General features: G+C 38.9%; 1 protein-coding gene and 1 long non-coding RNA gene across 4 annotated transcripts; both read right to left on the bottom strand.

The window, feature by feature from the left end:
* Positions 1-874: 874 nt before the first annotated feature.
* On the bottom strand, positions 875-19,300 carry LOC140933108 (uncharacterized). 3 transcript variants are annotated; one of them, XM_073382626.1, is made up of 2 exons: positions 19,142-19,300; positions 875-2,815 (listed from the first exon to the last, which is right to left on the bottom strand). In XM_073382626.1, exons 1-2 carry the CDS (start codon positions 19,179-19,181, stop codon positions 1,698-1,700), a joined length of 1,158 nt encoding a protein of 385 aa, XP_073238727.1. In that variant the 5' UTR covers positions 19,182-19,300; the 3' UTR covers positions 875-1,697. The 3 variants fall into 3 exon arrangements, with proteins under 3 accessions (XP_073238727.1, XP_073238726.1, XP_073238725.1); XM_073382625.1 differs by lacking the exon at positions 19,142-19,300 and adding an exon at positions 3,301-3,711; XM_073382624.1 differs by lacking the exon at positions 19,142-19,300 and adding an exon at positions 3,265-3,704.
* A 2,004-nt stretch (positions 19,301-21,304) lies between these two features.
* LOC140933112 (uncharacterized) lies at positions 21,305-23,218 on the bottom strand. The gene is made up of 2 exons (XR_012165024.1): positions 22,034-23,218; positions 21,305-21,769 (listed from the first exon to the last, which is right to left on the bottom strand). It is a non-coding gene; the product is annotated as an uncharacterized lncRNA (long non-coding RNA).
* Positions 23,219-23,590: the final 372 nt, after the last annotated feature.

Here is a 23,590-nt window from a genome sequence, read left to right as displayed (position 1 = left end):
GAGTGCAACTTAGGTCAATATTCAGGGTTTGGAAATTGTTCTCTTTTAGTGTACACAGGAGTGGTACCTATATGGCTTATATAAGGGAGTACCCCCCCCCCCCCCCCCCTAGTGCTATTCTTCTTTCATATATGTCTTTAAACTCATAGGAGAGAAACAAATCTCAAGGCTCGGCTGTTCAAAGAACTACAAGGCTAAATTGAGTGCAACTTAGGTCAATATTCAGGGTTTGGAAATTGCTCTCTTTTAGTGTACACAGGAGTGGGAAGTTAACAGCCACATTTAGGATAAAAAGAGAAGATCTACTTATCAAGTATCAGCCACCCCAAACTATTTCATATCGTTGTCCATTATTATGCTCAAGACCCTCTGGCTGGAAGAACTTTAGCAAACAAGTTGTACTTTTTCTGGTCTTGAGTCTCATGACAGGCACATGATGTATTATGCGTCCGGATGAACTATCCTTCGTAATGCATCTTGAACAACGCACTAGGAAAGGAAGTCATCTGGATGCATAATGCATTTGTGAGTGTTAAGATGGGCAACAGGTATAGAACTTAAACAATGAGACCATGTTATAAAAAAGCCAGCAGTTATGAGCAAAAGAAAACAATGTGGAGAAAAAACATCCTAGTGTACAGTGGTAATATCTTGCATTGTTTCTCATAGTTTCTATTGATTTTCATCCTCCACTTGATGTGTAGGAAAGCATTATCATTCAAGGAATCCAGAAAGAAGGAAAAGACCTCTTGCACTAGGGTGGCAACAAGACTACACAACGAGAATCATATTGCTTTCTTGGCCTTTGTCTGGATAAAGTGAGTCACCTAATGTTGTTCAGTTTCTATGTTACAATGAGGACAGACAACAGTAATTGTGTTTCAAATTCTTCAAGTTTATTTTTTATAATCTTTAGTGACCAGCACTGAGTTTATATTGTCAATGACCAGCTTGACTTTAACTTTGTTTATAATATTCTTTGACATTTGAGAAAAAAATCATTCTCCTTGATAAACAGGTGTAAACTCTATAAATGTTTCTATGTTATGGGTTTTACCCAAATATGAATACATGCCAATAAAAAAAGCTATGAATTTTTGTAAACTGATTTCTACTTATGAAAAAAAATATCTATCATAGTAAATATTTATACCCTTTGTATCAAGGAGAATAATTTTATGAAACATGCCTTTACACAAAATATGACTAATTGAATACAGAGATCCACTGTATTTTTATCAATGTATGAAAAATAGGTCCCTTTGAGTACCAATATAGCACTCCAAGTGCCTTGAAACGTCTGCACATAAAAATATGTACATTAGGACCAGCCTAATTCTTATTATTCTAAACTTAAATACAACTAGATTTACATGCGACATGTTTTAACATATACTGCCTTTCAAAACATTGAATGTCATTATTCATTTTGTCCAAACAGAAAGCTGTTTTTGGTAAAAATATGTTGGAATTAACAAATACAGAGACCAGCTGTATTCCAACAATAATACTTCTATATATTAAAAATATGTCCGTGTAAGGCAAAGAGTACTTGCAGTACCTGGAAAAAAATCTGGTTGTGAAAATATTTACATGGGACCAGCCCAGTTCTATAGTTCACCTTAAATATAAGCAAGAGTTCAACATAATAGTGTCTGTCAAACTTAACAGTGCCTGCACTGTTTGTAGAAAACACTTTAAAAAGAGTTCACTGAGGTCACAGGGACCTGAATTGGTGACGGTGTTGATTGAGGAGACCGACTGTGAATTGGTGAAACAGTTCCATTGGACTGAGAAGCCATGGCTTTTCTAGCCTCCTCCTCCTTTTTGGCTTGTTCCCGTAAATGGATCTTCATGTGACGCCGTCGTTCATCAGACCTTGCAAACCGTCTTCCACAAGTGTCACAGGCAAATGGCTTTTCACCAGTGTGTGTGCGAATATGAGTTGTTAAGTGGTCTGAGCGGGAAAAATTCCTCATGCAGATACGACACTGGAATGGCTTTTGCCCAGTGTGGGTTCGCATGTGGCGTGTCAGTTCATCTGACCTTGAGAACCTCCTTGGACAAGTTTCAACTGGACATGCATAAGGGCGCTCACTGGGTGGCGTTCGTGACCGTCCATCTGTTGGGTTGTTGCGCTTTGCCTTTAGTAAACTAGCACCAGCTTTTGAAGGGCGACCGGGCCTCTGAGCAGGCTTGCAGGGTGTGGTCAAGAAGTCAGATGGAGTTGTGGTATGAAGAAGTAGCTTGTCCATCATTGCTGCAGTGTGGTCAGTGGCTAAGGCATTGGGAAAAGGAGAAGGTGCACCAAGAATAGGCCATTTCATGTTCAGTGTGGCTGTAGCTTGCATAAACATTGGTGATGAAGAGCTTACTTGCTGCTGCATGGGTCGCTGATACAGGTTACCCTGTGTTGGTAGTTTAGGAAGCCCAGTGAGGTTGTTACTCGTTGTCACTGGGACCTGTTCTTGTTGAAGATCGTGTGGAGTGGGAGTATGTACTTTGTTTGGCCCAGAACTGGATTCGTGCGACATGGGAAGTTTAACGTCTTGGAAGAATGAGCTCCAAGGAGTTGTACCAGCCTGGCTTATTAAGGGAGTCAGGACTGTACGATCAGGAATCCAAAGATTGTGTGCAGGTGAACTGTAAGGAGACCCTTGCGCGCTCGGTGGAGGAGTTGATCCTGTGGGTCCCGAAATCACATCATGTAGACTTGGGACTTTAAAGTGAGCCAAACGCTGCTGGCAGGCTTTCGTGGAGTTGTTAGCTCCTTCCTGCTTTACGTCAGGTACAGTGTAGTCCAGGTCAAGATCTCCTGAGAAAACAAGAAGGAAGAAATCAGTGTTAGTGAATTATGCAATCAAAACGAAAAAAAATTAAAATATTGAACGGGATCAACAATTCGTTGTAGCGGAAAGGAAAGCACGGCAAAGAAAACGTTAAAATTAAGAATTGACTGACTTTGAGAGCATTATGATTAACCTCCGAGTTAAAAAACTTACGTCAAAGCTAGATGCCGAAAGGGTAATAAAGAGAAATTGAAACGAAAAATTTTCGAAGTCAAATAATGCGTTATCGAGATTGTGTAAATTGATTCGAATAAAATTAACCTGATCGAATGATGTATAAATCTTTTTCACGTTTTGCCCACGATCTAACACAGTTTGTTTTGAACCCAGCGATAGCGTAGGTGGATACGTTTCCGATGAAAACAAACTGCATCGATCGAACGCTATCCGACGAGGTTCGTTAGCTACTAAGTACCTGGAACAGTAGTGTCGTGGAAATCAACCGGCTCACCAAAAATGTTCGTCGGTTCGTCCTGAACAAACGAAAACTCCTCGGCGCTCAACTGAGGGACTTGGCGAGCTAACTGGGGTGTCAGAAGACTAGCAGTGTCGAAACCAAAAAGCTGGTCCGTAGCAACTTGGGCAAGGCTATCCAATGCTTCAGTCATGGTAATCATCATCTTAAATTATGAACTTTAGGAACGAACGGTGAAATAATTTTTCTTGAGGTTGTTGTTTGTGTCGTTAAACTGATCAACAGTATAGGTCTTGGTCGAGTTATTGGCCAGCAATAACTGCGACTCGGCTTAGAGTTCGGTGGTCGTTGTTTTCCCGTCGGGAGTTACTCCTTCGCTTCGTAGAGCTTTGACGATTCTGTGTGCGAACCGAGTGGGCGACTCCTTAAATCTAACATTCATTGTTCTCGGAGCTATTTTGCACGTCACCAGAACTTTCGAACAATCCGTGGGAGCCAATCAACTCTGTGCTAATTTTAGGTAGTGTGCGTCAACGTTGACGCAGATAGGTATTGCGTAAATGGGTATTGTTTATCAATAACCGGTATCGTCAAAGTGGTTTTGATCGAATGTGATGTTTCGCACATCTTATTTTGTTTGGCGATCGAAAAGCTTGACTCTTTTCTTTGATAACTGTTTCAACGAAACGAAATAAGCGAAATTTGGGGCTAAAAAGTCAAAAAATAAAGAGAGTTTGATTTTGTGGCGTTACGGAAACGTGATATATAATTTACATACGCGTCATTCGTTGTCAACCTGGTAATATTGTACAATTGTTCAATTATTGTTTATTTTATGACGTCCATTCATGCTGGGGTTACAGCGAGTCGACCGTGACAAATTGTCAACAATCTAACATCTTCATGCAAATTCCAAGAGGTTAGAGGTTGTTCTGCCCTGCTTACACTAGATTGCACAACTTTTCCACGATTTTTTACCCTGCCTTGAGAGTGGTGTTCCGAAAACGTGACTGATAATTTTTTTCCTAAGAAGGTTTTCGTTTAAAAATTTATAATTTCATAATCAAAGCAGAGCATAAAATAAACCACTTAGATGGGAAGATTTTCTTTTCAATTAAACATAGAACAGCCTGCCTTCAGTAGGTGAAAAAAGAAATTATAAACGGTACTTAAATTTGGTATCGTTGAAGGAATATTCGTAGCAAATTGGAAACAACCTCCATCTAACAAAAAAACATTTCGAACTATTATAAACCATGGTCGTTACTTATGGTTGCTTTTTGTTATTCAGGATGCTCAAACGGTTCGTTACTTTCTTTCTTTCTTTTTTCTTAACTTTGTTCTGTTTCGTTATTTTCTCTGCTTTTTTCTAAAATCTAAATTGGGAAGTCTCCAAAATATTTCGTGTTAAAAATAAACCGGGAGCTAAAAAGGGACACCAATTAGCGAAATCGTGGGTGTCCATGACAAAAAGAGAGGGATTTGCCTATGGCTGAATGATAGCGACAGGTGCAAAAGATTTTCTTGGCTTGCCTTGATAAAAATAGACTTGCTTGACGTCAAAATGCCTGGTGAGAATTGCCGTCTCGGAGTAACAGGTGAAAAAAGCGGATACGATTAACTTTATACTCATTGCTTATTCATAAGGGTTTTGCAAGTTAAAAAACCAACTCAGAGAAAAATGATACTTGACTTAAAAATGCGACTTTAATGTTGTTCTTTGCTGGTTTGTGACTTTAACATACGGATATTTTCAAATTGCAAAAGAAAATTACGTTTTACAATTTAGGACAGATGAATTTTCATAGTGTCATCATGATGATTTCTTTTTCAATAGAAAAATATTGTATTTGCATTGCAAATAGCCTGCTGCAAGGATTGATATTGACGGTGTTTTGAATTCATCTCAGGTGATGTCAATTTTGGAGATTTGCCGTACTTAGTGAACGATGGCTTAAATGGGGGCAGTCAGCCATAAAACATTGTTTTAGCCAAAAATGAAGTCGTACATTTTCCCGTTACAATTCTCCATCAGAAAATCGTACGGAATATTCCTTTATTAAATCTGTTGCTCAAAAATCGCACCATGAAATGTAAATAAACTGAGCTAAAATAAATTTCGTAAACGTTGATTTAACTGTCCGTTCTGATCAAGGCTATTTTATTACAACACGTTACTCAAGATGAGCATAAGCTTCTTTTAAGGTCTACGCGCAAAAGAAGAAAGAGAGTTTAATCGTTTATCGGCGTACCAAGAAAAATAATATTCATTTTTCTAATGATGTAGTCAAATTCTCTCTGTTTTGAACTACACGTACATTATAAGCGCACTTGCATTAGGTTTTTCAGGTTATGTCCTTGCACAAAAGAAACGGAGAAAACACTCAAAACCGAAAGTAGTTACTTAGCCGGTCTGTTCTTATGGAAAAACTCCATGTTTCACGAGGCAAATATAGCTAATAGTTACCACTAACTATTGACTGCTAAAGATTAAATGTACCTGTATTTTTCGCTTATAAGGCGCAGCATTTTTTCAACGAAAGTTCGCTTGATAGCTCTAAATCTGTTTTGCTGTCCAATAACCGAGTGCGCCTTATAACCGAAAAAATACGTTAAACGTTTTTCTCTCCCTGAATTAATAATAAAGGGAGCTCCCTAGTTAACATTTAGGATCAAGGGATGACCCTTTCAGTAGTTTCAGGGATACCGTAGCCGGCCCTCGTTAGTCACATTGAAGCGCAAATCTTTGGGCTGAATGATCACATTATACTAAAGAAAGATGAAGAGTAAATTTCTTGGCTGTTAGAAGCTGTTTTGGGATAAATTATGTTCTTTGTTTGACAGTCAAAACAGTATATCGCTGAAATTTCATAGCCTTGGTCTAAAGCCGTGTCATTTTTAATCGAGCTGCAGAGACCACAGACACACAAAAAGGCATCTTGCACTCTTGCAATTGTTCTTGGCTTCACTGTGGTACTTATTTCAAAGTTTTAACTCGTGACAGGGCGTGTGGCAAAATGGCCAATCATCATTGTTTCAAGGTGATGTTCACTGCTTTCTTGCAAAACCCCCAGAATCCTTTTCAGGTAGGAGACCAGCCTCTCGACTGTTCATATCATTTAAGGAAGGATTTCTGACGGTTTATCATATAAGACAATTTTTATTATGGTCGATCCAGTTGTTGTTTGAGAAGCTGCTACTTCTGAGCTACAGTGAGTTAGGGTTAACAATCTATCAGAGGAAAAAAGGACAGAGAACTCTTTACACTCAGCATGAGCAGGTTGCTCGCGTTTTGTGTTCGCGTATTCCTATGTTTCCCGAAAGAATTTCACTGTTAACGCACATATTCTCCACACAGTTCATCTTACAACAGGTTACATACATTACTTTTTGCAGTAATCCAGGAGTCAGGAGGAGAATTAGTATTTCAAAAGCATGGGATTTTCTGTTTGCCAATCAATAATTAAACATTTTCTCAGGACCTTTTTCTGTGGTTACCAGTGAATTATTTTGTTGGTTGATTGGTTGGCCTTTTTCATATTCTGTTGAAAAAAAAACCGTTTTTGGTCAGATCAGTGCTGGTATTGGACCTGATGGGTACGCTTTTGTAAGAATTTGTTGGTGTTTATGAGTTAAAAAAGGGCCCCCTCCGAAAAAAATTGAGAACTAACTGCTGTCATCTATTAGGCTAGTCTCTCGGTGTGTGCAGACATGTATTACAAGTAAAAACATACGAAAAAGAAAAAACTTAGGACCCTGTAATGATGAAATTCCACGTTCTAAATCTGTAAATTCCATTTGTATTACAAATCAAACAAACTGATTCAATCTTCAAGTGTGTCAAAATACTGGTGATAAACGAATTCCGAGTATACACGTACGCTGGCAACAACGCATAAAAAACCTCTCAAGCGTGTTTGGAATGTTCGTGAAACTGCCAGAGCTAACCTTAGATGGCCTTGGATACGTGAAAGTAACACAAATGCTCGCGACGTGACTATGACGCGACGCTGTCGAATTTGCACGTTTCACTGCGCACAAGGGTCCTTTCAGCCGACGTTTTTGTCTGGAGTGGTGGAGGAAGACACACCTTACCTTTTATGTCATGTCGATTTTGAAAGTCACGCACAGGCACTTAGGTGTCAAGTGCGTATTATTATTGATTCGACAGCGTAAACTACGAAACGACTGAGATTTGCTATTCGTGTGGACTTTTTCAACAAAAGGTCACAGATCTGCTAAGGAGTTCAAAGTCTTATAGTTCAGGAATGGCTTTAGACTTCGACTCTGTTTGGTGTTTACAGGACGTTTTGAAGTGCTTATTTTATGTAATGACAAGCTGATGCGTTTATGACGTGATGATGATTTCGTAATAAGTCAGGCAATGAGATTTGTTCGCTTGCTCAATATTTACTCAATAATATTGCGAAAGCCCGGGAACTTGCTAAGGTGTACGTTGAGGTAGGGCAAATTTTTTACTTGATGAAGTTTGCATGAATCAATATTGATCAACAGTTGAGCAATTTTGCACGTCGAGTACAAAAATCTGTAATGTAGTGCCTTTGTTCATGTTATCTCGCTAAAAGGTAGCCACAAACTCTCTAGGAAAGTAGCATACGTGTTATATGATGAGTTAGATTTCATACAGTATTTACATTGTTGAACTGATATGCAAATTGAGTTGATTTGCTTCAGCCCTGGTGTTGTATAATTGAGTCAAGAAGCGTTACACAATCAGAGGATTGTGCCCTGTGAGTGTCTATGACTTTTGTACTATAAAACTGACCCTTTTTTCTTTCTTCTTTGACAAGGCGTGGACTTGAAGGTTCGGGTTATTAGTGTACATATGGTAAATTGACAACCGATGAGATGTCCATAAACCGTGCTAGCTCCCTGCTAGTAAGCAGTAGCCCGCTTCCTTAAGCGAATCATTTAAGGAGTTGTGGTTTGTGATTGTTAAATCAAAATCACAATGTGCTTTCGCCTGGGAAAACCAGTAGTTCCGGCAATTAAAGCTAGATTAACGCACATCATCGTTTCCCTTTTTTACTTTGATCTACCATCTGACATCTCATCTCATCTACCATCCGACCGAAGCGTGGTAGATAGGTTACTGTTGTTTTTCGCCATAAGCCAATGTGTCCCCTTAATTTTTCAGCGCTTTATCTGTTACGATCAAGTTAGATATACTTGTTTTAAAAGGTCTCAGATTTTTGAGTTTATGAACAAACCTCATCTGTAGGACACAAATTAAAGAAAGCCAATGACCACTTCTCAGCTAGGACGTTGTTAGTGTCTTTTTTGTTGTTGTTGTTGCTTGTTTGTTTTTCAGTTACAGTCAAACCCCGTCGGACACCGAGGGGGCTATAGAAAGCATTCCGTATTGATGGGGTGTGCGTATTAAGCTGATTGAATTGAGAGGAATTGTAAGGGTTTTCTTTCCCCAGGAACAAAGCAACCTGTCCGTAATGATGAGGTGTCCGTATTAAGCGGGTGTCCGTGAAACGGGGTTCGACTGTATTATTATTTTCTTTCATTGCTATAATTTTTCTCTGTTTTGTGCTGAGATCCTCCGAAGCAGTCCGACTTGTTTTTAATTACTTAGAATTCATTGCTTGTTCCTAACTAAATAGTCATCATATATTGATTCTTCGTTTCGTTGCCAAGTTTCCCGTTGAAACTTAGCAACGTCTTTAACAAACTTAACTATTCTGGTAAACAAAAGGAAAGTATTTATTTCCTCGTCTTGATCCATTCTTGCCCCCAGGCAAAAGAAGGTTACGAATTTACATTTGCTTTCAAGATAATTGAACAACTCATTTTACGCTGAAAAAGAACTCATTTAACTATCCTGGGTTCATTAAAACGGTGGCGTATATCCATCTGTATATTGGTCTGTATGGGCGTTTGAACACGTCGCGTGACATAGCGCATAACCGTGGGTGTGTTTTTGATTTTGTTTTTTTGTTTTTGGTGACACGATTCCATTAAGAACAGGAAGAGACACTATGTCGGTAAGACATTAACAGCAAAAGAAAACGATTCTTTACTCCGTTATCAGCAAGTGACAAATATGAAAATGTGCAAATTGCGAATTGAAGAAAATTTTGCTGTCTTTTGGTGCTCAACAACTAGTGTACAGCCTATTCTACAGATTCTAGCTTCTTGCGCATTACTCTTACTTCCTCCCTGTTTCTCAGGATTGATTGAAAATTACCCTTTGCACAGACGTTTTGAGGCTTCTACCTGTCAGCGAATGTCATTCATTAAAGCCTACACGCGCGTGTTAATCAGTTGAATTTTAAAGGGTAACGTATTTTCGCAGGGCAAAGGCGCTAACAATATCTGGGAATTTGTACAGCTTGAATGTAGTTGAAACCAGAGTTCAGTTCACGTGGAATGAGCGTTGCACTGTTCATAATTCAGCTTTAAACTTTAGCCTTTCATAGGCACTTGTCATGTCTGAAAACAAAGGGTTGACTGGCGTGTTGGCAAGTTATGCTTCATTTAAACATCAGTTGAAATATTGTTTCACACGTGTCCCACTTTGTGACAAGTACTACATGTATTTATGAAGTCCAAGTTGCTGGCGGCCTTCTTACGAAGCGGTTCAGTATGAACACTCGTTTATAACTTATAAATGAACTTTGGGTGAGCTAACCGGGATGGAAAAGAAATAAGCTATATAACTAGAGCACATCATTTAGAGAATCCTTTCTACATCACTTCTTTGAGCTTTAGCATTAAAATGCGTATTCTTAATACTTTTCTTTATAGATTTCTAATGGCACAAATGAGGAGAAGCCACCTAGAAATCAGGGGCACCCAACGAGAATATAGCTCAAAACCACTTAAAAATAGCATTGTTGAACGTACTTTAGTGTTTTAAACGGTAGATATAGGCATATTTTTATCCCCTAAAACTTTTTCATCGGTTCCCATTTCCTAGCTGAAAGTCTAGTGATCCGAAAATTATGGGGATTAAAACTTACCTTTTCGAACCTTTCAGCCAGAAAAGAGGCTACCGAAAATTCTAGGTGACCTTTGTGGGATAAAAATCCGTTAAAAATGGGCAATTATACCATTTTTTAGATGTTCGAAAATCCCAGGAGAGGCAGGCAAGCAAGAAATTTTACAACAAATGTTCAAAAAATTCTAGATCTCAAATCGTTTTCCGAACAGATATTTTCCGAAAATAGACGTTGGATGCCCCTGAGATTCATTCGAGAGAGAATTTAGTATTAGTCATTGAATAGAGAAACAATAGCTCGTCCGCCACTGCTAAGACTAATTTTAAGGCCTTAACTCAAGCCAAGAGCTCTCTTGCTCAAGCTTAATCCGGCTGATCTTCACACTCGTCAAACACCAATGGCTGCCTATAAAATTTTGTTCGCTTGTTAGTCATGATATTGATCGTTTGCGCTCATGCGTGCGTGCAGCACACAGTACTGCAACTGTCCTTTACTCCCCAGAGTGCCTAGCTGTTTATTCGGAAAACAACTAATCCCGAATTTTTAATCATCATCTACCGAAATACTAATACCTTACAAAAGTGTTGTCCAAGAGGTTCATTTGAAAGGCCTTAGCTAAGGATTTCGTCCGAGCAGACTCAAAGCTGACCGTTTTCATTCCCAGACTCAACTAAGGAGAGCTATAAAGAATCCATGCAACAATCCTGCATTGAAGGCTGACAAGACACAGTTGGTTGAGGAGTGAATTCAGCAGTGTGCTTCCATGTGGGGACAAATTGGGCTTCCAATTTTTCTATGTTATGTCGATCAATCTGTACATTAAGTCTGATGTTGGTAGGAGCGTGGATCGCACTAGTCCATTCGGTCATTGTTGAGTCTACAATATCGGATGAATCAGAGCTAAACTACCTGGTAATCAGTTTGTTCTGAAACTGAGAGAAACGCATGAAGTGACCTTGAGATTGCTGTTTGCCACACCTTTAATGCTGTAAAATCTCACAGTCGCGCTAAATATGATCGTGCGTCATTTGAACGGTTTGACCACTGACCCGTATAAGCGTATTCTTAAGCTTCTACTATGAAATCCTAGAATAATACTTATTTGTCAGGTATGAGCTGTTTAACTTCATTCTTATAATTTTCTAGTTTCATACAATGAAAAGCAATCAGTCTAGCCATTTATTAGTATAGTTTGTCATTATGATTGGGTATCTTGTTTCTGCCACTTCCAGTTTACAATTATAAACTATTCAGTAGATATTAACCAATGCAAGCAGCAAATGCGCACCTTTCTTACCCACTCAGTACAAAAACTATTTAACCACGAAAGCTTCTGTACAAACAAGGACTAAAAAACAAAATTTGTATCCTAATTTAAAGAAGGTCAAAACTAGTTGCGTTTCAAGTGGAACCGTCGCTACCCTCTTGTATTGAGTTCTCGTGTTGATTCCATGCTTGCAAATAAACGTGGACACATCAAAAGTTGTCGTTTAGTAGGCTCATAGATGTACAGCATTTAACTTGTGTATATGCTGCAAGTTTTAACCGATGAACTATTAAACCCCACCATAGAGATTAACCAAAAGAGCCGTCAAGAATACTGCATTGCGTCCACGATGATCAGTGATACACGTGTGTTCGACGTAATGCATGCCGCCCCTTTACCATTAAAATGTGCCTTTAATGTAGGTTTGAAACTTTTTTGGTGATTGCAGGTGATGAATCAGTCCATATCGTGAATTTACAAACAGGATGTCTGACTCATTTCGACATACTCAGCTCCTAAAAAAGAAATTGGTTGTCCTCTTATGGCTGAGTTTTCGTGTCAGTTAAACGGAACTATTACTAATTGTTTGGTGAATAAAACAACTACCAGACAAAAAGGGACCGATTTACAAGTAATCAAGCCACCTTAACTTTCAATCGATTAGCACAGAAATTTATTGGTGGAACTGACATAATACTGTCTCAAGAGAGTACCTTTCATTTACTCGTCGATACTCGGCCGGCAATTCAAGAAGGACCGCAAGAAGGGAGTTAGTGTTCGTGTTACACTCTTCCATTACCACGTTTTGTGGTTAAAGTATACGACTACTGCATTTGACACGTTGAGAATTTCCTTGCGACAAGTCAGCCTTTGTAAAATTTAGTTATTGCCTACGTAGATATTAAAATGAAAATTTCCTTCTCGGTCATGAATACGTAGCTGATGGAGAGGCTGTGGTAAAACGTTTCGACAAAGAAGACAGAGTAAACACAGTAAACAGGCTCAATCGGCTTCGAACTTTAGTTCTCCATAAACTGATAAGGATAATCGGGAAGCCCGAGCATAAACGTTGTTAGACAGAGACACAGAGATAAGCTTTCAAAGCGAATGTGAATGTCTCCCCTTGCCCGTGAGAAGAGTGACCTAAGCTTGCTTTGATCGTGGGTTGGCTTCCTCTTCTTAACGGAACTTGTGCACTCAACTGCACTGCATAAAAACTATTGGCTGTTACATCGGTGTTAGCTGTGAAAACCTGAAGGAATACTTTTCGAATTGCTTAGCTCCAAACTAAGTAACCCTGTAATTCTTGGATGCAATAAATGGCCAGAATAAAATAACTAGTTATTTTTTCAGTCTCAGACCACCACGAGTTCTTCACTATTCAGACTGAAAAGTTCATCCTGACTAGATCAAATCTTGAATACAGTGATGCAATGCCGTCAGTAATAGAAGTAAATGATTTCAAAAGAGGAGCATGGAAGCGGAGCCCGACTGCTGAGAACTGACTCATTAATTGGACACTCTGGTATCATTAAATTTGTTTTAGGCCTTACCGGTTCCTCTTTTACTCTGCGGACAAACTGCCAAGGAAGGAATCAAATCCTGAAAAGCGTACAATGGGATCATTCCTTTTAGAACTCCTTCTGTACTACATTGTCTTGTTTTATAATTAAAAGAAACTTTCCCTAAGAAGTGTTTTTATTTTTCAGTCACAGAAAAGGCAAATGAAACATGGGGAAATGAGTAACAGCAAAGAACAACGAAGCGAAATTACGAATGTTGCTTAATTGACATCATTTCATGCATCAGATTATCCAGTGGTGTCTTCTGTAAATTGTCAGTTAATTCGCTCTAAACAAGTCTTCAAGTTAAATTAACAAAAATGCAAAGAGCTTCAGATTTAACATATGTCCCCTACAATTTACTCTGACCAAAATATCTCAAGAAGGATATCAGCCTTATCCACCGTGTGCGACTGATACCAGGGCAGTGTTCCTAAATACAACTTCTGATCGTTAACTAACACTGGTTATGACATTTCTCCTTGATACATAGTCTACTCAGAGGTAATGTGTACTTTAACAGTAAATTTTCTTTTGTTAGACTAAAAGTGCAGAAAACGTGTAATTATACAAAATAATCATAATATTCAGTTCCGGGTATACTGGAGCTTGCAAGGGTATAAACATCGTCTCCGAAGCAGCGATACCAAAATACTGTCCCGCAGAGAGTGTGCTGTGAATCGGTCTCTAAAACTCAGTTTGCTGGCCACCCTACATGTATTTTACAGCTTTTGTCGCAGAATGTAAAAAATATTGAAACACCTTATCATGCCCGCGGTAGAACAATATTCCTGAAACACTACCAGTAAACGAAGGCTAGACGTGGCCTCCTACCTGCTCAGCGAGTGGGCTGACATGCGGTTTTTGGATACTTTGTATTTGATTATTTGACTCAGAACAAAATAAATAATGCATTTTGTTTTCAGTGTGTTTTGTATAGAAACGCTAGGGCGGGAGAGAGGTATGTGTATCGTCGATGAGATATGGTCGGTGGTCACACTGTAGGATTTCATCATGCAATTGAAGGATCGGTTCAGTGCCGTGGGAGTAGTAAATTAAGGTTGTGAAACAGCTGTTAGTTTTGTTACTTGATTTGAAGCGCCATACTATTAATTCGGCGATTCAATCCAAGATCTGTAAAACAGTGAAAAGTTATTCACTAACTTAGGTATGTGAGTTGCAATGACGTGAACTCTCTACATGACGCCCAGTCGCACACAGCGGACTCGTCTACATTCATACCATGCTGTTGCTGATTAAAACCTTGTCTTATTTGAAGTCTTCGTTCCGCCGCTATAATTCATGCTTTTTAAGTAAATGAACCAAGGAGTAGCACGATTCACCAACCTCGACTTACGTAAATTACAACGGTTATTACAGACCTGACCAATGTAGATCACTGGTTGCTCCAAGTTGTAACTTTGTGGAAGGACACTCTACGTTTCCCGTCAGTTCAATTGAAGCTCAAACAATCGAATCAAACACCTCGGCCGCCAAAAAAGAAAAACTACTAGAACTCACTTTCTAGTAAGCCGAGTTAGTAGTAACTAAAACGATACAATCATTAATAGAATGCCTTGAGTCGCGTGACCAATTCTCTGGTTACGATTCAATTAACAGATCATTAACAGAGCGTTAACTACTGAGTCGCCCTGCTTAAAGAAGTTTATGCCTCTATGTGGACCAGAAAAACTAAAGAGGCACAATTCCAATTTCTCCCTCGTAGAAAATGTATTTTATTAGAAAAGGCAATTGCCGAGGGTGAAATAGATGTTCGTTATTTCAAATTGGAAAGGAGAAAAGTATGATTAAAACATTTTCCTTTCATTCGCCTCTGTCAGCTACTCAGTTAACGAAAGTATGGCCGCTCTCATTCATATTTTTTTTTCAAGAGTGGTATGTCCACTATCTACGAGATTGAGCCAAGGTATCATTTGGAGTGAAGTTTTAGTTTTAACCCGATGAATAAAACTTAAAATGATTACTTCTATTAAAGAACAGGATTGATCTCTTTGTTTAGCTACTCTAATGTATTTTTACTACCCTGCTTAAGTCTTAATGTCAACAATCTAGAATCACGTACTGTACGATTATGTGTAGGACCTTTTAGACACCAGGGACGGAGTTATCAATCGATGTTCAAAGGTGGATGCAAAATTTGAATTCAGATGTGAAAGCTTAAATATCAAATCAAGTTTAATTTTTTGTCTACAATTTGATGATTGAGCGCTCTAAAAAGAATAAAGAAAATAAAAGAAGAAGAAACCTGTCCCTGTTAAATTTAAACGCGGGTTAGCGCTAATCGGCCTTCAAACAGTACATATTGTTGCATCGTCTTTCTCGGTTAAAACGAGAGTTTTCATGGCATCTGAGTTCACCTGCCAAAATACCCTTCGTGACAACTTATTACTGTGCTAAAGAACCCTTTACTTTCTTGAATGGGTTTTTGTGTTAAAAATTAAAATTTTCTCAGTACCACATGTGCTTTAAAGCACGGAAGACTTCGTAAACTTAAACAAAAGGCTCTCAAGTATGGACTGTGCTATGAATTTTAAATCATGCCATGTTGGGGAATTTTTTATAATCGCACGTGTTTAAGTTACTTTCGTGTGATAAAAGATGCGCTTTTTACTGAAAATTAGCCGGACCCTTTGGCAAAATAAGGAAGTATGATCATTTGGAACAACGGTCAACACTCTTTTCTCCAGTCAGCCCACAAACCGTTCAAACAAAAACGGATAAACCAAAGAAACCATTTGTTTTTTAAATTCGATACTACATCTTTATCCGATCTTTAAATAACGTACGCACGGCCCTTTTTCCTTAAACATATTGACGCTGGCCTTAGTACGCTGCGTGATCAGTGCTTTCTCGATATCCTTTCTGCATAAAAACGTGTAAACTACGAGTTATTATGTATATGTCGCGGTGCAATTTTATTCCTTAGTTTAAATTTTATTTTTCTATTAAACTGATCGCCGCTCATGACCATATATTTTCAGTAGACAAACAAATGATAATAATGGCGATGATCTGCGAATTCATGCTATATTTATTGTCATATTTTGATCGGACGACATTCACAATGCCTTGCAGCATAAAAAAAAAGAAACCTTTGGAAACAGGTTAGCTGTACTCCAAACGTGCTGAAGAGTACAACCATGAGGGCGGCTAGTGGAAGCCGAGAATGGAAAATTGAGTTCAAAATACGTGTACCTGAAAGTCATACAACTTTCCATTTTGTATAATAAAGGAAATGCACATGTATCGCGTGACATTATGAATTCTCTTTCTATATCTAGTTGCTATATCCTTTGCTCAATAGCAACGTCAAGCAGCACTTTTTCTTTTAAGTGATTTTCAAGTCGTGTGAAAGTTATCGTTTCCTCTTTTATCCTCATTCTTGTTACCTCGATTTTATGGAAAAGGACTAAAGAAGTTGTCAGTCAGTAAGACCTTGGCGGCTTGTGAAACGAAACTGACTGACTTAGTCTGTTGTAAGTTTTAAGGTGTGTTGAGATGTCTGAGCGAGAAAAAATTATTGCAATCTCCAGGGAAGTGAGTGGCCCTCTACTAGAATACTCAGACTGACAAGCCTATTAACTACTAAACTACGAGCTTTCCGAATGTGAATACCCTTCTTGACTTTTTATTAACATAACAGCGAAGAAGAGGGTGTTGGGTCTGTAAGAAGCGTTCGAGTAGCCGGCGGTCATTAGACTGTTCTGGCTTAAGGCCGAACAACGAAACGTTTTTTGAATTATTTGCCCTTGAGCGGTCATCTTTATTTCAATAACGTCTAGCGGCCGTCATTGAAGTGTTCTACCTCTTGTGAAATAGTGCACATTGATGAGCCTCAACCCACTCAAATCAGAACCACTGCAAAATTTAATATAGTTCTTTGTCATAGGGCCAGTTTTTTAGCCCACGGGATGGTCTACTAGCTTTTGCCCCAAAAAGACGTCGGAGCCTATATAGTTTTGCAATACTATGCTTTCATCTTCTTGTTTGGAGGTTTTGTAATCTGAAATAGTTGGAAGAACTTAAAAGAAGTTCCCAATGGCAGTATTTGTTGAAATGTTTGGTTGAAAGCGCATATTTGCGCGTGGTACATGTACCTACTTATCACGCCCATGCAGCCTTAAACTCGGTAAAAATAGCGCTAAGCATATAGAGAAAGACATTTATTATTGAAACAGAAAGTACACGAAAGGCTTTTTGAAATTTGCCTTTTTGTATAAACACTACCCCCTTAGATTTGTATGATGAGCTCGTTTTATTAGAATGTACTTTTTTTTAGCCACAGGTATCCATACCTGTTAAAAGTTCCACTTAGCTAAATTGAAGAACCTTCGTAACTTGAATTTTAAATGACTTTCATGCATTGTGCTCCTCCGTTCCCATACCACCTTATATATTGCAACATAATATACTATTGCTTTGGTTACCTGTGGCTTAACAAAAGATAAGTGAATGCTAGAGGTACTCCCACACGAGTTTTTTTAGTCTGTGAAATTCTGACACAAGCCCCTCTATTCCAGCCTTTTATATTTTCGTCTGGTTCTAGTGTCGTAACCATACCTAACAAAACAATTTGTCACGTGACAGTAAGCCGGATTGACGCAAAGGCCTACAGGTCTTTAACTTTTAGCCCGTTGTTTCAATATAATTGGGGTCAGTTTTTTTCCGTTATAAGTCCGACAATTTTTTTTACGCTCACAGTTATTGAGATTTTCACTCAAGATCTAACTAGTTATCGTGCTTTATTTATTTATTTTTTCAGTCTCTGATAAGCCATTTATCCGCTATGTTTCGTTGACTCATAAACAGCTGCGCGCGTTGTAAATGTAATTCGTGGGCGCAAAACGCCAAGTCGACTTGCATTTATTTTAACTTTATCAGCGTCATAAGTCGGTTTTATTGGTAAGCTGAATATGCTAAACCTTCACCCGCAAATAAAGTACAATTACAGATTAACACTATTGCAGCGAAAAAATAAAAGAGATAACACCCCTTGCCCTGGACATGTAAAACAGGCGGGACAAGGGTAGCCTCTGTTTTCTTTGCAACCTAGAAATATTTTCATCTTTCAAATTTTTGTTTCTCCAATAGTTCTTGACTCTTTTAAAACCTTTATTTTGCTGTGGAAACTGAAGTTTGGAAGAGGATTATAAGTTGAAATGTTAATGTTTTTCGCCCTCTCCAAGTCGAAGTCATAAGCAACCTTGCATACACCCACGCATGAAGATGGACTATGATCGAAACCTTCGGACAACTCAGGCTGCAAAAATCCTTTTTACTGAAACGTGTATGTTCATGATGAATACCGGAAGAAAGCTCTTTTTTCTAAAACCATTAAGATAGCTACATGACCAGGTTTTCACCTTCTTCAGAATTTTAGCGACTTTTATTAAATGTAAGGGGAATGTGTGGGCGAACTCTATTTTTTTATTATTATTTCCAATTGAACATAACCTTCAAAACAGTCTTCATGAAAAGGAGAAAAAATGTTGAGCGCACGACTATCCGGTCTTTTCTACGTTTTCCCATTTACAAATAAATTGTCAACTTGTTGAAATACTTCTTTGAAATTATCGTGCTATAACTCTTGAATTGTGTGCATTGGAAAGAGAAGTCAACCTCCCCCTCCCCGAAAAAAAGCAAATGTGGTATCAGCAAAGCTAAAGCTATATATACAAGTGATCTATGAAGGCAAACGTTTCCGAAGTGACACAGCCTACAGAGGATAGGAAGTTGTTGTGAATAACTACTTTGGTGCTACAGGAATGCCCTGCCTACTGTTAAGTTTTATTTGCTCAGCAAACTGAGCTAATTCTGTTGGGGTATTATGTACGAAGGTAAAGTGTAATGTTCACTGAAGCGAAGAAGGGCCGGTTTAAACCGTGTAAATTGTATCTTAACACATAGAGTTAATTTTGTTCCACGTCACTCAAGATGCGTTTTAGTTTATATGTTCTTATTTTTTCTGACTAGAAATATGTCTCTTTCTTCTGCAGTGGCATAACACTATCGCGCTGTACCTTCGACTTATTAAAAAATGTTTAGAAAATAGTTACCTTCATATGCGGGAAAACGTGGATAAGCCATTGTTAACATTCCCAAATCGAGTCCTCTGAGGCGGTCTGCTAATAGTTTCTAAGCTTCAGCGCTTGATAAGGAGTATATAATTTTCAAAGTGCTTTGACACCGCGGAGCTGTGTATCCTCGCTTGGCAAATACAGTGCTAAATGAGCCACCGGTAGCTTTGGGCACGATTTTTGTGCTGTAACAATTATGCATATAATCGTAGGCGTTACGGCTCGTTAAACATTCGTAATGATAATAGGAAGAACCTGCGTGATGCACGCGTGGGAGGGCAACATTATACGACAACAAAGCCATGACAACCATTTCCGAACAAATACGAACCAATCCCGAACAGTGTCGACAAGTGTCGATAATCTGCACGAGTGACTTTATTTGGCGATGGTGATGTAAAACGCTCTTGTTGCATGTATTGGATTCCGTCTAGAACAGGTTTTGTGGCTTTCGTAGAAAATGGCAACGGCGTCAAAAAAGGCAACCACTAAAGCAGTAGCTTTAAGCAAAATTAACGATCGAACTCTTTTATTTCTCAATATAAAATTTTTGTATCTTCGCGAAGGCGAGTACGGATGCGTGGGTGGTCACGTGATTAAACGTAGAACGGGCAGCTGGGTGTGGTGGATCGACGAAACCGGAAGTTAATTCGGAATATTCCGGAAACAGTTGCCCCTAAGATCAAGATAGCAACGAGTCAGAGTTCACGAGTTAACTACAGTGGATTTTTCACGTGTTTGCATCATAATTCAATAAAAACAGTGAATTTGAAATTCGTTTCATTACAACTGAATTCCACCGCACTCCGAATTGTGTCTATAATTATATTGCTTCCATCCCTGCTGACAAACAAGGAATTCGCATGTTTCTTCGATTAGTTTATAAGGTCATATTCCGGGTCGTAAAATAAATTTCTAACGGAAAAAATAAGGTCGTTCAACTTCCCAAAGTGCCACGACATCAGATAACCGCTTTTGAAAAATTCCTTTGAGATCGTGGAATTTATTCTCTCCATTATTTTTTTGTGTAGATTAAATTGGGGGTGGTGGTTCTCATTTTCTCCCTTGTGCCCTTCGTTTGAATGAGCCGTTAAACCGATCAACACGGTACATCATTTATAAGGTAGTTTATCCCTAGCTAATCACCCACTGATCTGACATAGATAATTTAACATGATCTCCATACGACGTTCGCCACCTGCTACAGGTCTCGCGCTAACATCGCGTGGTCAACGAAAAATGAGTCTGTTTTATGTGTATTGGTTTTGCTTTACTACTGCGGCATAACGGACAGGCACCTTTTCAGCTACCATTTACACAGGCGCCTCAAATAGAATACTGTGGGGTTTTTTTTTTTACTTGTAAGAGGTGTTACACAAAACACGATCAGTAAAACTAATAATACATCCCACGCTTCTCATTGTTCAGGCGTGCGCTGTTTTGACTTGCGAAGGAGTGTTAGCCAGTTAGATTTCCTCGTGTCTATAAGTCAACAAGTAGAGCTTATTGTTCAAGCTATAGTTAATTAAGACGTGGGATGTACTTTTGCGTGTCAGTAACACTCATAACGGTTTTCGGCTGTTTCTGCCATTTTTGTTCCTGATTAAAGTCCTTGAAGCTAAAAAGTCTTTGTTTACAGGGTCTATAACTGAAATCTTTTTCGCAGTTGGCCCTTTAACGTTTGTACGTCTCTGTTTTTTTGCCCAGATTGTTAGACAGGCCCGTTATTTCTTATAACCGATGCTAAATTTCCTTTTAGAGCCTTACCAAAACGAGGTATCAAACAAAGATCTCACCTCCTCCCTTAGCTGCGGCGCATCTTTAGGACTTTAGATTTTTTCTATTCCCGGCAACCTCTACCCCAAAACATCACGAAGTATTTACGGTAGAGTGAGGATATATTTAAAACGCTTGTGAAAGTGTCCACGGGTTTATTTTCACTCAGGCTTTCCGTTGTTTTGGTCAATAATTTGGAGAGTTAATTGCACCCAACCATCAATATTTAGCTAGTTTTAGTCGGGAAAGTTGTTGATCATAAGAAACACAAATGAACAATAATAATTTATCCGATCCGTCCCTAAGATCTGTCGCTAAATAACCATGAGTTTATTTTTTCTGGAGGAGGACGGTGTAAACTACAAATTTTCTACAAATGTCTCTCTCTTTATTTAGTTTACCTCAGTCATGATTACAGCTACTGCATGTATCCCACACACAAACGGGAGTAACTGAAAAGGAAATTGCCTCTCGCAATAACATTAGCAGCCGGGCTTGTCATGTCAGACTGCCCCAAGTTTATGATATATTTTTAATTTAACCTTAGAACATTCCCACGCTTTCCTTAAGAAAATCACTTTTCACGAGTAACAAAGTACTGGTGGTCACTGAAGACGATGCAGGCCAACACAAAGATCCCTATTCATGTCAGCAAGGGTTCGCAAGGTTTTTCACAGACATACAAATTAGTGAATCAGGAGTTTGATGATTCCCGTGAAATTGGCTCAGGCTATGCTGTTACATGCCAGCTTGTAGATGATTGTCCATGATCGTCGCCATTATTCGATTTTCTTTCGTGTTGCGAATGTTCATCTAGAACGTGTTTCAAGGCTGAAAAAGGCGAAACAATAGCCTTAAAGTAACCGATGATTATCACGCAAAAAGTGGTCATTTTTAGTCGGTCATGTGCTATCCTTTGTTATCACAGTAAAAACAACGTGCAATCCTACGCAGTGATTCAGTTAAATGCCCATGTTCACCCAAACGGCTCTGCATGCTTATGTTTTTGTTTTGAAAGGATTCTTTTTTCAAATGTCTTTTTAGCGCATTTCTCTAACTTTCTGTTAATGTCTCCAGGATTCTCTTAAAGCTTACCATAACTGATCCAAAATGCCCATAATGAAGCAAGTACTCCTTTTCATTACATAACCAGAAGAAGACCTTCCTCTTATGCTTATTTCGTCGTAAGGTGATCACAGATTACTTCACCGGGGGTCAGCTTTAAAAATAATCCACCCCTCAAGAAAGCGAAAACAAATCCAGTCACGTCTTCTTTACAGACAGGTCCTTATACTTCTGAGATTATGCCAAGAAAACAGTGAAATGCGTTTAGTACTACGTAGATGGAGGTATCCAGTAGACTAAACTCTACCGTAATTATTAAATCAGAGCTTTTGTGAAAAGTGTATAGAAAAATGTCATAACAACCAACTTCCGCCAATTAGTCTCAAAATTATGGCATCCAAGTTCTATCAAAATCCCAGGTCATATTTGATTGAATTGAAACAACTAAAATATTGGTGTCACTTGAGATCAGCAACAGCTTGGTTGGAAAATGTTATATTTCACTCCTGCAGAAAACGTGTGTACTTCAATTTAGATCTTAGCCGTTCCTGTTTTGATGTCTTTGAAAGGAGGAGTTGACACTCAATCACTTCCGAATCAGTCGCTCGTATCTTCGATAACCGCTTATCTCAGGACCTGCACGTACAAACTTGCCGTAGTTCAAAGCCTAGTATAGGCTGCTGGTATAGTACACTTTGCGGCAAGAAAGAGATCTCGGTAAACTATACCATACAATTCTCCGAGTATGACCAAACAGTGAGGAATTTTTGGCACCCCTTTAATTGCCAACTGCTCCGATGTACACTGAGCTTATTTGCTCAAATGTCATGGAATGCCAGAAAAGAGGGATGGAGCTATAGATAGATCAGTACTTAAAATTTGGTTCATTATAGCGAATTACCCCAGGAACTTCTGTTTTGACAATTATCCGCTTACAAACCGAACTGTAAAATGATAGTAGAAGGTAACCACAGTAGTAGAAACTTAACGGCTGTTTTTTTTACGGATTACTGATATAAGTGGAGAGGACTCTTCGAGGCAGCTGTCTACCGGGTCGATCTGCCTGAAACTTGCTACAGTTTTACGATATCGTTACGATGAATAACGAATAAGAAATGTATGATGTTGATTATTACGTTTAAGTTTTGGACCTGTGGACTTCTAGAGGAGTGGTTTAAGCCTAAGAGGATTTTTTGGTGCTATACTATCCTTGACTAACCCCCCCCCCACGCCCCCCCCCCCCCCCGTTCCGTCTTATATTTTTTCTCTTTATTTACTTCCAATTCCCGTGACTTTCCTCTTCCCTTTCCTCTTCAGTGTTCGTTTTACTATAAAACACGGTCAATTCTTTCTTGCTTTGTTCAAGGTCTCTCTATAGTGCGAATATATGCTTTTCTCTCAATTCATAAGCTTGGAGGCTTGATTTCCGTCATTTTCTCGGGTCCGGTGTCTTTTCCTCGTTTCCCGATCAGCGGTTGTCGACTTGCATTGTAGACTTGCCCACAAGTCGAGCTCTTTTTTTTCTTGAACGCAAAGCGCGAGCTAGAAATTTTATAATGTTTTCGGTGTGGCAAAGCGAGCGAGAGA

This window comes from Porites lutea, chromosome 4 (genome assembly GCF_958299795.1).
Source record: "Porites lutea chromosome 4, jaPorLute2.1, whole genome shotgun sequence".
Classification (NCBI taxonomy): Eukaryota; Metazoa; Cnidaria; class Anthozoa; order Scleractinia; family Poritidae; genus Porites; species Porites lutea.
The sequence above is the reverse complement of the archived record's forward strand: the minus strand, read 5'-3'. Positions and strand labels throughout refer to the sequence as shown.